The sequence below is a fragment of the Lacerta agilis genome, chromosome 7 (genome assembly GCF_009819535.1).
Source record: "Lacerta agilis isolate rLacAgi1 chromosome 7, rLacAgi1.pri, whole genome shotgun sequence".
Classification (NCBI taxonomy): Eukaryota; Metazoa; Chordata; class Lepidosauria; order Squamata; family Lacertidae; genus Lacerta; species Lacerta agilis.
Window position 1 is genome coordinate 59,394,973 of NC_046318.1, and position 12,688 is coordinate 59,407,660.

Genomic DNA, 12,688 nt, shown 5'->3' on the forward strand with positions numbered 1-12,688 from the left:
AGTCCACCAGATGTTGTTGGACTACAGCTCCCATCAACATTGACCACTGGGCAAGCTGGCTGGAGCTTATGGGAGTTGGAGTCCTACACTATCTGGAAAGTCACATGCCTCTTGTCTCTGTTCCTGTTGGACAAAGCTTGTTGAAATCAGGAAAAATGAGTGGTTGGTTGTAAGATACCTGCTTTTAATGGGAATAGGTTCCAATACCATATGTAGTTCTACTATAACTTGTAGGAGGGAGAATACATTCTGAAATAATCAAATATAAATGCAGATTTTCTTGTTCTGCCTGCACTATTCTCAATTATAGATTGTTGATGAACAGTTGTGTGGTACCAACAGTTGTGTGATTAACCTCTAAATAACCCAATCAGCAACAAGGCTCAAGAGGTCACAAGTTAAACAACTCAAGTTTATGCCCAGCTTCCTCATAGAGGAATTAGCTATATTTTCAAATGCTCAAAAGAAATGCTTATTGTAATGAGACTACGTTTATTCAACATTTGAGTTCTTGGTGGAGAAAGGTCTATTACTGCTATGCTACAGCCTTGCATTGAATCAGAATTTCCAACTCTTAGGCGTCTGTTATTGATCTAAGGTTATCCTGGCCAAATATTTTAATTGGTATTTTAATTGGAAGACTGGAAAAAATACAATGAAACGTGATGTCCTTTGGTATGAATGGAGGTCACTTTTTATGGATTCTTTTAAAAGTGCTAGTTCAGATTAAAACTGTGCTGTAACAAATTGTATTGTGTGGATGAGGGATTAGAGGTGGGAAAGTATTTACCAGAGGCACGCATAAGATGTGTTTGCAGCCTAATCACAAGGTGGGTGATTCAGGTGAAGTTTTCACATGCCTAAGTTGGCAAATACCTGTATTGAGTCCAGCAAATCTTGTGACCAGTGAGTAACTCTAGGATTTATTAAGATCTGCTTTACTACTGATCTGATATGGATTTATGAGTTGGGATGAGTTTGCTGTTCTGAACCAGTTCATCTTCTAGTCTGTTCCAGTTTGCATTTCATTAAACTTACACGATCTCAGCCTGATCAGGCAGTTTGCTAAAATAACATTATTGTTTTCAATCATTCTGACAGTGTTGCGATGATTGCTTATATAATGGATATTGCTATTTACAGTACTGCTATGGTTATTTATTACCCATCATCAAGTACCCATTTGAATGCTCCCAGGGGTATTGTAATGTGTCTGCCATGCAGTGTCCCATTAATTTTGATGTTTCCCTTTCGTCTTCCTGTATTTTTTAGGAATTTAATGAGGCTTGTGCATGCAGTTCTTTTTTGAGTTCTCCCACTACCCCAAAAATTGTAACTGCTGCTCATGATGGTTAAAAACCAATTAAAAGTGCCCACTGAGTTGGTGCCAGTGTACAGTGTCACAACTGTCTCAGAGGAGAGGAGACCCCAAGAGTAGGATGGTTTCTGCAGCCCCTACAGGGCGATGCAAGCATGCCGTCACACATCGTTCCCTGTATTTACCTGCCACAGAATGAAGAAGCTGTGCGCTCTGGCTACCTTCAGACACAGTGGCTTTCCAGGCACTTTCTGTGTCCTAGGGACCCAGTAGAAAATCTAAGGGCTCTCTAACATAACATCCTCCTGTCACTGCAGCTTGCCCCAAGTGGACCATCTATGTTGGCCTTGACCTACAGGGATATGATGTATTGTCATGGAGCCAAAGGCAGCGTGGCATGCATATGGCTCTCAGGTGGTCCCCCACCCAGGCACTAACCCAACCCAGACCTGCTTAGCTTCAGCCCAGTGGTGGCCTTGTACCTTCAGACCTCGCAAGCAGTAACATATTGCCGGGGCTGTAGTGACACTGTGTACTTCTGACAGATTCTTCGGGATTGACCTCTCTCTCTCTCTGAATACAGTGTGTGTTGTGTGTTGTGTGTTGTGTGTATTCCATCTATATCTCAATTACTATTCAATGGTTACATTCTTTGGGATAATAATATCCTTTTAAAGTCAAGTGGTCCTGAGTTGCTCATAAAAGTTTCAAAAGCAGGGCACGGACAGAATAGTTCCTGACCTAGAAAGTGATTTATCTACATTTTTACCTTCCAAAAATAATAATAATGAGTCGCCGCTGTTTCTCTAGCGTTCTGCATAATCTACCTACTACTTCAGGTCAGATATTGTTTGTGTGGTGCCATCTGCTGGACGTATCAATAGGCACTCCCTAACTACAAATAAGCCTGGCATCCCAAACTCAATTATTTGCTCGGGGATAACTGATGACAGAAAGTGAGTAGGAATTAAAGGACCTTTTAATGAGGGTGAAAGAGGAGAGCGCAAAATATGGTCTGAAGTTCAACATAAAAAAAACTAAGATCATGGCCACTGGTCCCATCACCTAGCAAATAGAAGGGGAAGAAATGGAGGCAGTGAGAGATTTTACTTTCTTGGCCTCCATGATCACTGCAGATGGTGACAGCAGTCACAAAATTAAAAGACACCTGCTTCTTGGGAGGAAAGCAGTGACAAACCTAGACAGCATCTTAAAAAGCAGAGACATCACCTTGCTAACAAAGGTCCGTATAGTTAAAGCTATTGTTTCCCCAGTAGTGATGTGTGGAAGTGAGAGCTGGACCATAAAGAAGGCTGATCACCGAAGAATTGATGCTTTTGAATTATGGAGCTGGAGGAGACTCTTGAGAGTCCCATGGACTGCAAGAAGATCAAACCTATCCATTATTAAGGAAATGAGGCCTGAGTGCTCACTGGAAGGACAGATCCTGAAGCTGAGGCTCCAGTACTTTGGCCACTTCATGAGAAGAGAAGACTCCCTGGAAAAGACCCTGATGTTGGGAAAGATTGCGGGCATAAGGAGAATAGGACGACAGAGGATGAGATGGTTGGACAGTGTTCTCGAAGCTACCAACATGAGTCTGACCAAACTGTGGGAGGCATTCGAAGACAGGAGTGGCTGGCATGCTCTGGTCCATGGGGTCACAAAGAGTCAGACACGACTAAACAACTAAACAACAACTGCCTGTCCCACTGTTGTAGCATCGCTGCATTTCTAGTGAAATCTCACATTTTGTGCAAAGCACATCCAGGTCCATGCACACCCTGTGTATAGCACTGCAGCCTAATGCTGCTACCTGTGAAATGGAACTTTGGGTTAGCTATTGACACTCCCAATCTCAAGTGAATCACTTAAGTGCAGACTCAAAACATCTGCAAGAGCCACAATATACAGCTCCATGAACACTCATGATTTGTGCTCAGTTTTCCATGGCAGTAACTCCTGGACTGGTTCAAACATATGAACTCAAGACACCCATTTGTTTTCTATAACCAAAGCATTAAAATAAATTGTTGGACAATCTGTTGTGATGCAAAACCAGAGGTGACGTATCCAAACAGGATATGTGTACAAGGTTTGATTGCAAAACAGCAATATCTCATCCATGGCACCTCTGAAATTCCTCTGAAACCCTTGTTGTTGGATAGTTTCTTATGGATCATGCAAGTGACCCCATGCCGGGGGAGTGTGGATCAAAGAGTCAAGGGTAACAAGGGGTAATATGAGGAAATGCAATTTATTTATGGAATCTGATGTTGAGTCTTCTTCATTTTGAAGTCTCAGGGCAGTTATCAACTTGCCCATGAATGCAAAATGGCAGTTGACCAAAATAATTAAGATTTTAAACTTAATGTATAGAGCAAAGGTAGAGAGATTGGAGACTGGGCTGTATTGGTAGATTCCTGTGATTTATATAAGCAAAGATTCCTGGCTTCCAGTTGTTTAACAATAGTAATACAGTTGTACCTCGGCTCCCGAACCCCTTGGGAGTCGAACGTTTTGGCTCCCAAACGGTCAAAAACCAGAAGTGAGTGTTCCAGTTTTCAAACTATCTCTTGGAAGCCAAATGTCCAATGAGGCTTCTGCGGATTCCGATTGGCTGCAGGAGCTTCCTGAAGCCAATCAGAAGCCGCGCTTTGGAAGTCGAACGTTTCAGAAGTCGAACGGACTTCTGGAACAGATTCCATTTGACTTCCGAGATACCACTGTAGTAAAAAAAATGTGGGTCTTTCCCCAACACCCTAATTAGGTTGCTGAAATGAAGAAAGCTTGTGGGGGAGCCAGGAGTGGGTGTTTGGGCAAAAGACAGGGAATTTAGTTCTGGGGGGGAAATAATTCCTGGGCTAGTCACATCCTCGGGGGCATACCTAACATGTAGTATAAACTCCAACGATTGGAAAAACGCTGGCCTATGAGTGCTCCAATGGAGAACAGCCTTTACCAAAGATGTCATGGATTTTGAAGACGGTCAAACTCAGGACAAAAGGAAGAAACATGCTAAGAGGAAGGCACATTTGGCAAACCCTCACCATGATCAACTCCCATTTGGAAACCTCTGTCCCCACTGTGGAAGGATGTGTGGATCCAGAATTGGCCTCCACAGTCACTTACGGGCTCATTGTTAAGACCGTGTTCATGGAAGACAATCTTACTCAGCTATGCGTGATCACCAAAGAAGACCTAATATATAACAACCTTAGAACAGATAATAGTTAGGGCATTGCCCTTTTAAAGAAGTTGTGGCTTCTCACTTGACAAACAATTACTATGTTTAGTTTTTATTTTAATTGTTTGAAAAACAAAACATACTGGAATGTGCTCTTAAAAAAAGATATCTCAAGAGTTTTCCCCATTATTTTTTATTGAATTTATATCTCACCCAGGAGCCCAGAACAGCAAACAGATACAAAATAACATTAGAAAACAAAAGCAAAAACCCTAATGTCCCAGGGTGGGTTACAACATTAAAACATAATGCTTAAACACAGTTTAACACAAGTTTGGGTTGCTAGGAACAGTCACCTTCAACCAGCAAATTGGATTTTCTTTTGAAATAAAAGTTTAAAATTCAAGCAACAAGAAAGGGGCATTGGGCTGCTTTCAGATTCAGATTCCTTTAACCAGGTGACAGCTTTACTAACCTGTAATCTTAAGAAACATTGGGTGTGATGCAGAAAAAACACTCACACAATGGGATTGTGTGCCCTTTCTCCCGCCACAGCCTCTTGTGCTTTGAGGTGCTGGTGGTCCAGGGAGATGCAGTGAGAAGTACATATTTACACATGAGTTTGTGAATTTTTTTGAAGTCCTCATGAAAATTCAATTCCTAATATGCATATTTTTGTATCCTATTTACTCTAATACAATGCATTGTGTTAGTCTCACTAATATATCATACCCTGAAAGTGTTTGGGGGGGGGGGAGGCAGCATCCTTTTTTCTTGCACAGGAGCCATTTGGGTGCCTTGATCTCGTGAGATTCCATGACAAGATCTCTCCCAAAAGAAAGTATGTATTTTGGGCTCCATGATCTCATGTGGGTCATTTGACTCACCTGGGAGCACAGGTGGGAAGACATGCATCCCAGTTTTGAGACACAAGCTGTTGGAAGATATGATATACGCATTTTACTGCATAATTTCCCATAATATACAATTTTTTTCTCCACATTTCTTTGGGTTGGAGAACAGCATTGCAAAATCAGAAGTGCAAATTTCAACAGCGAGTTGCATTTCAGTTTGCATATTGTTTCAAGAAATGAAAATTAGGTGGGTCTGCATTAAAACCAACTGTCTCCCCCACCCCCTTGGAGAGATGGCTGTAGGAAGCAATATTCCACTTATGCTATTCTAGATCCAAGCCATGTTGTTCACTAAAATAAAATTTTAAAAATGCAGCCAAGTATGAACCTTTGCCCTTACTCAGATTTATAATGAGGAGGTGATACCTCCAGCAAGAGCTGCAGATAGCAAGTGATTTTGTCAATAAATGCAAAATGAATTTTAAAATGGACAAACGGCACATATAACAGGAGACCCCCAAGCATAAAAATGGAAGCGTAAATGTACTGCACCTTTGGAGACCAGACTATAGGAGCTAAAACTAAGAACAGTGAAATCGCCACCATCCCGAAAGCGACAGGTAAGAAAACCTGCAAAACAGAAGAGGGGTTTGGGAAAGCAAATGTCAGATATATGAAGAAGCATGGGGGGAAAACTGCAGAAAAATAAAATATGTTTCGTATTCTGAGCAGAGATGATGCTTGTGCTGCAAACCAACTATTTTGGGGGACAGGTGGTAAGAACTGAAAGAGCCCCAGGCAAAATCTCTCCAGAGCTACATTATGCAAGAGATTTCCTCCAGACTTCCTGAGTACTGAGTGATCGTCTTACAGTCACTGGGGACGGTATAAATAACTGTTCAGTCATTTTTCACATGGGAAGCTTGGCTTGTCTCGATGAAAGATGGTCCTGTCTGGACCTATCCTTGCATTATGCCTCACTCGTTTGGTGTTGCACTTTCAGAATTTGCCTTTGGTTCTGCAGCTGCAGCTGAGTAAAATGCCTGTCTCCCTTTCAGTACAGCCCCCCCCCTGAAATTTTCCATATGTGCATCACTGCTTAGAGTCCACCCCTATATTTCAGACACATTTTCTTTTCCCCTAATACACACCTATGTGCAAGCAAGGCTGTAATTCTAACATCCCCTTATCTGAATTCAAGCCCTGTTTAATTCAGCAGGACTTATTTCTGAATAGACACGGCTAAGATGACAATGTAGATCTAGCTTTTAAAAACAATTCTATCCAAAATGGCCAAATGTGATTCTGGAACATACCAAGATGTGGTCTTTTGACGAGGTTATAGTCCTATAATTGCATGCTCTTCACTCAGTAGGCTCACCTCATAATATATATATAGGTTTATATAAAGGTTTATGTAGAAAACCTCTGCCTGACCCTCCAGTCAGTGTATACAATATAGACTAGATGGACCAATCATCTGTCTAAGCATAAGGCTATTTCTAATGCACATATGTCCCATCTAGTATCAATGGGGTTGAACTTACAGTGTCCATAGCTTAAAGCTTGCAAGACTCGCATGTTATTTATACAGCGATTAATTAAGTATTTAAATTTCTTTTTACCTTGTACGGCCTGTGTAGATTAGGTTCTCGGTAGCGGAGGACAATCAGGCTAGTGCAAGTTAATCCAATCATCAGCCAAACGGAGAAGCCAAAATAGTTGGTTAAAGCAATTAAGTCTGATGGGATAATAAAAATGGACGCAACGACAGTTGAGAAAATCATGGCTGGTGCTGGGGTCCAGTGGTGGACATTGAGCATGGATACTATGGTGGGCAAATGTCCGGATTGGCTTCCAGCATAGGTCAGTCGTCCGAGTGTAAATACGCTGCTGTTGAGGGCGCCAAATATGGAGATGGCCACAGATGCAGGAATTATCCAGGCAACTGAAGGGATCACCCTGTCAGCCCAAGTGACTGCTACAGCGACTGCAAGGAAACATCGACATCATTAGCAGACTCCTGGTTACAGTTCGACAGCTCTCCTGGATCATCAAGTTTAGTCCCATGTTTCAGTGGCCGCCAGACCATTTAAAGCGCTAGCAGTTGCAGGTGCTGCATCAGGCTATCATGTACCCTTTAATAGATCCACAGAAAGCAGTATTTCAAATTGTGTACTTTCTGTTGCCATAAGAGGTGGGGCATTAGCTGAAATTTATGTATTTATTGCAAACACACATATACACACAGACCCAGACCCAGACACAGACACCACCCCCCCCACCAGCACCAGCACCTTGTTACTGAAGTGTGTTGCAATTATTTAATCTGTATTCCCAGAAACAAGATTGCACACCTACAGCAATCAATAATAATGCTGGGCACATTGAATTTATGTCATTCTTTTCTTTTTTTTACAACAAACCATGCATCATCACTTGGAAGAGAAATTCATCCATAAATTTCAATGGGATTTGAGTCTCATCCCAAAGCAAATGGGGAATTATTTTATATTAGTTATAATTTTAAAATCGGTAACAGGCTAGCATGCTACCTTCACATTGTTGCATAGCTAGTCTTGAACGGTCACTTATTTGGTTCCATTCTTCATCCTTTACACCTGATCGGGAGAGGCTAAACAACTGACAATTTAAAATGCACTTCCAAAAATCACCAAATGGGGCTTCAAGTTAAACACATAAACGTAACTCTGATTTTCTGCCTTCTTTAACATAGTTCATAATTGCATGCTTTTAAAACTCTGACTTTATCAGCAAAATCTCTGCTTTGGTTTGCTTGAGACCCTGGCCTGCCTTGTTTTGGTTTGGTTCACTTTTTAATATGAGCCTGCCTAATTTGTACTTCCTGGAGCAAAACACAAACTGAAACACAGGTATCCTTTGAAATTCTCACTTTTCTGAACTTCTCCAATCAAAATATGCATATTGTAGAGGAAAGTGTGCACAGAAATGTATAAATGTGAACATAACAATTAACAATATGGGAAATCGTTTGTAAAAAAAAAAGTTTATATTTAGGAAAAAATGCATACAAGAATAAGGAAAAATGCACATTAACATGCTGACTTTTAAAAAATAATCACATATTGGTGCAGTGTAGTAAACTCAGCATAAGACTGGAAAAATGAGAAATGGAGAAAACACAATTTTCAGGTGCATCCATCTCTATTATCTACTGCATATGTATTATATCTATGATCAGTTCTTGAATAAAAAAATGCAAACCAATCCGGCTACCTGAGGAGACAACTTCCTTTGGTGTGAGAACTGTCAGGTATGAAATGTTCACAAGCAAGTAAAACACAGTTATTGAAGGAAGTGTTGTCATCACAGTCAATGGAATGTTCCTGCTCGGATTTTTAACTTCCTCTGAAATAGAAAATTTAGAGGAGGAGGAGGAGGAGGAGGAGGAGGAGGAGGAGGAGGAGGAGGAGGAAGAAGAAGAAGAAGAAGAAGAAGAATTTATTATTTATTCCCCAGCCACTCTGAGCGGCTTCCAACAGAATATTAAACAAAATAAAGCTTCAAACATGAAAAACTTTCCTAAACAGGGCTGCCTTCAGATGCCTTCTGAAAGTCAGATAATTGTTCATTTCCTTGACATCTGGTGGGAGGGTGTTCCACAGGGTGGGTGCCACCACCGAGAAGGCCCTCTGCCTAGAAATCATTCCAAAACATTTGACTGTAAAGGGAGAAAGCATACAACATAACTTCTTTTACTACACACATGACTATACTCTTTTTGTGAATTTTCATATGCTGATTTGAAAATTGGTACTGAATCTTGTGAAAATCTGCTTTACATTTATTCTTATACAGTGGTACCTCAGGTTACAGGCTCCGATAACCCAGAAATAGTACCTCGGGTAAGAATTTTGCTTCAGGATGAGAACAGAAATCGTGCGGTGGTGGCGCGGCAGCAGCGGCAGGAGGCCCCATTAGCTAAAGTGGTACCTCAGGTTAAGAACATTTTTAGGGTAAGAACTAACCTCCAGAATGAATTAAGTTCTTAACCCGAGGTACCACTGTACCATGTTTTGAGCTGGCATGATTATTGTTATTTCCTTTCCCCCCCCCCCCGTATCCTGTTGTTTTGCAAAACAAAGAATTTTGCTTCCATTTATGCTTCTTCGGCCATATTTTCTTTACTAACTTATGTTCCTCCAAGTACTGTGTTGATCATTGCAAAAACATTCCCCATACTATAAAACTAAAACAGAGTAAAATCAGAAAGCACGCATAAGACCGTTTTTCTATAGGAACTCCAAGCCAACAGATAAGGGGTGAATGGAGAGGTCTCATGCAACAGTGGCCTTCTCTAAACCACAGTGTTTGGGATGTTCTGGAAGATAATTATTTTAAGTGTGTTCATTGCAACTTTGTGGAGTTTCAGATCCTAGCCATTGTGTTTTACTGAATCAATTTGTAATGATTACATCACCAGTTGCTGCTCTGAGAACCAGTAACAATGGTCAAATTGATGCCTGTCAAGAAGTAACTGTGTGGTCCTGCTTCAGTCTTGAGGAAGCAGAGCAAATATGAAGGCTCAGGACAATATGTACATTATGTACACTGCTTAGGTGTGTTCAACACTCACAGCAGCTGTAACCAGGTGCAAACCAAAGGGAAGATTTCACCATCACATTGGAATGCTCCAAGTAGGTAGTAACTTATGTGCCAACCATTTTCCTTATCTTATGTTTCTGTTCTTGGCACAAACATACATTCCTTGCACCAGGTATGAGAGAGCTGCTTAAGCATAGTTCTGTAGCTCGGCTAACAGTGACCTAGCACAGTAACAGAGATATGCAGAGAGCTAACTGAGAGATGGGGGAGGCAACAGAGTGACCGGAGGAGGCAGGAGGGGGAGAAAGCAAGATGCAGCAGGGAGCAGGACAAAGGGACGGAGGGAGGGTGTTGGGGTGGGGAGTGAGAACAGGGGATCAGAAAAGGAGAGGGAAGAGATAAATGCATGAGTCAAATCCAGTAAAAGGGATCCGCTTCATATTGCATATGTTTTTTCTATAGATTTCCCTACTCCCCGCCACCATCAAATCACAGATCACACCTGAACCATAAAAATCAGCTCTGGTGCTCCCCAGCACATTGCACAAAAACCCCATGCTTTTGAGGTATGGATTCTTATGCATCCTCATAATTTTTAAAAGGGATCCCCTCAAAACTCTGATAAAACTATGGGTCACATTTATATCCACAGGTATAAATTTTCTGGTGATTTCGTTACCACCCTATTCAAAAATCATGAAAATCCATCAGCTTTAAATTGATGGTGCTTCTGGTGGTGGTGGAGAACCATGTAAAATCATACAAATTTAAGAGGATATGTCTTTAATTCATATGGATCTGACTTTCACCTAGAGTCTAGACTATATTTTTAAAACCCCAAAGTGTGTGTGCATATGCTTTCTCGCCTGTCTTTAAGGGGGGAAAGAAGAAGCTAGAGAGAGTGGGTCCCAGAGCACTCTTTCAAAAAGCCCATGTGCCCCAAAGTATTGGCAACTCCTAGATTATAATCTAATCCTTTCAGTCTGCAAATAGCTCTCCCCACCCTGTGTTTTCATCATATGTTTCAGTTTTTTTCAGACACATGATCACAGGAACCAAGGTCCATTCACCCTGCCCCAATAAAATATTTGAGGCCAGACACACACACACACACCCAAAAAAGTTGATGGGCATTGCCATTCAAATAGTATGCTTGCTCCACATCTTGTGAGTTATTATGCTGGGAGGGGGCTTTCCTGTGCCCCCATATTTTATTCAAGTTGGCACCCCTGCACATGATCTGTATAGCTTTTTAAAAAACACCTGGATCTCTTAATCACCCCAAATAGTTTTAAAGGTGCCCAGCAGTTCAGGCTGCTTCAGAGAGATCCCGCTTCAGCTCAGGGAAGCTCTGAATGTGTCCACAGGAACCGACTTAGAATCATCATTCTGGATTTGTCTGAATCCAGTCTTATACCTCACAACTTCCCTGGCTCACATCGCAATACCATGGTTTTCATCAGGGCTGGGAAACCTGTCACCATCCAAGATGATGTTGGACTCCCATCAGCACCAGAGAGCATAGCCAAAGATCAAGGATGATAGAATTCAACAACATCTGCAGGGATACTTTCACATGGCTGAAACTGATCCAGAATTGGGCCTAACACTTATCTATGTGTTCCCTGATTGAATGACAGTAGTTCAATCATTTAAAAAACAAAAAACCTGGTAATCCTAGGGTTCAGAAATGTGAGGTGGTATTCTGTGTGATTAAACTGGCTGCTTCACTGTGTTCAATCCTTGTAAATTAGTTGTTCACTGCTTTAGAATAATCCACGCTGCTCCCCCCTTCTCTTTCCACCCTGTCCTCCCCCCTTCTCTTTCCTTGGCCTAGAAAAGTATTGCTTCAGGCCTGTATGAAGGAACCAGCCAGGAAGCTGTACAGGACTCCATTCATCATTAAGTAAAGTCACTGACACCAGTGTGGAGCCTCAGTTCCATAGTCAAGACATCACAGCTGCCAACTGAAAGCAAAAATGAGAGCTATACCTGACAAATAGTTGAGAGACCACCAGCCGCCATATGCATAGAGCCCCTGGTAAAACGCTTCTGCAACCTGCGCAGCATCTGGGATCTCTGAGCCGAAGGCATTCTCAAATCTTGCTACGTTCTCTTTCCTCCCCCTTATCAGCAGGACAATCCCACCAACCGCAATTACAGAGAGCGCCATCATCTTCAAGACGGTGAAAACAGTCTGCACCCAAGCAGCCATCTTGACACTTCGACCGTTGAGGATCCCGAGACACCAGAGGACCGCCAAAGCTAGACATTTCTTCAGTATGTCGGGAACCGGGCACTCGCCGTAGAAAGGCTTGGTAGCATACTCAGCAAACAGCAAGGCCCGAGCGGCATTTGAGGCTGGTTTGTTGAACACTGCCGTCCACAGAAAGATGAAAGCCAATGGAGAGCCCAGGGCTCTCTTGATGTGGCTATATTCTCCTCCTGAAAAGGGTAAAGCTGTGCCCAGCTCTGCATAGCAGAGAGCGCCCATCAACGAAATGATGCCACAAGCTGTCCAGATGATCAATGCAACCCCAACGTTGAGCAAAGAATATTTCAGCACTCCAGTGGGGGAGACAAAGATCCCTGCCCCTACAATGGTGCCCACGATAAAGCTGGCACCTTCGAAATATCCTATGGTTCTTTTGAGTTGCATCTCGCCATTTTGGCTTTTATTTTCTTCATTCACCTGATCACACCCGTCGTTCCCCATGGCACTTTGTTTTCTTTTGCTGTTAT

At 42.1% G+C, this 12,688-nt stretch overlaps 1 protein-coding gene across 2 annotated transcripts in view; it reads right to left on the reverse strand.

Moving 5' to 3' along the window:
• Positions 1-12,688, reverse strand: part of SLC7A13 (solute carrier family 7 member 13) — a 35,210-nt gene extending 22,522 nt beyond the window's left edge. Inside the window, exons 1-4 of one of the 2 annotated variants that reach the window (XM_033155492.1) lie at positions 11,939-12,688; positions 8,618-8,749; positions 6,985-7,349; positions 5,912-5,989 (exon numbers count right to left, since the gene is read on the reverse strand). In XM_033155492.1, the coding sequence (XP_033011383.1) occupies positions 5,912-5,989; positions 6,985-7,349; positions 8,618-8,749; positions 11,939-12,662 (1,299 nt within the window). In that variant the 5' untranslated portion in view covers positions 12,663-12,688. Of the gene's footprint in view, positions 1-5,320; positions 5,990-6,984; positions 7,350-8,617; positions 8,750-11,938 lie in introns of those variants that run through there. The other variant, XM_033155491.1, reaches the window with a different exon arrangement.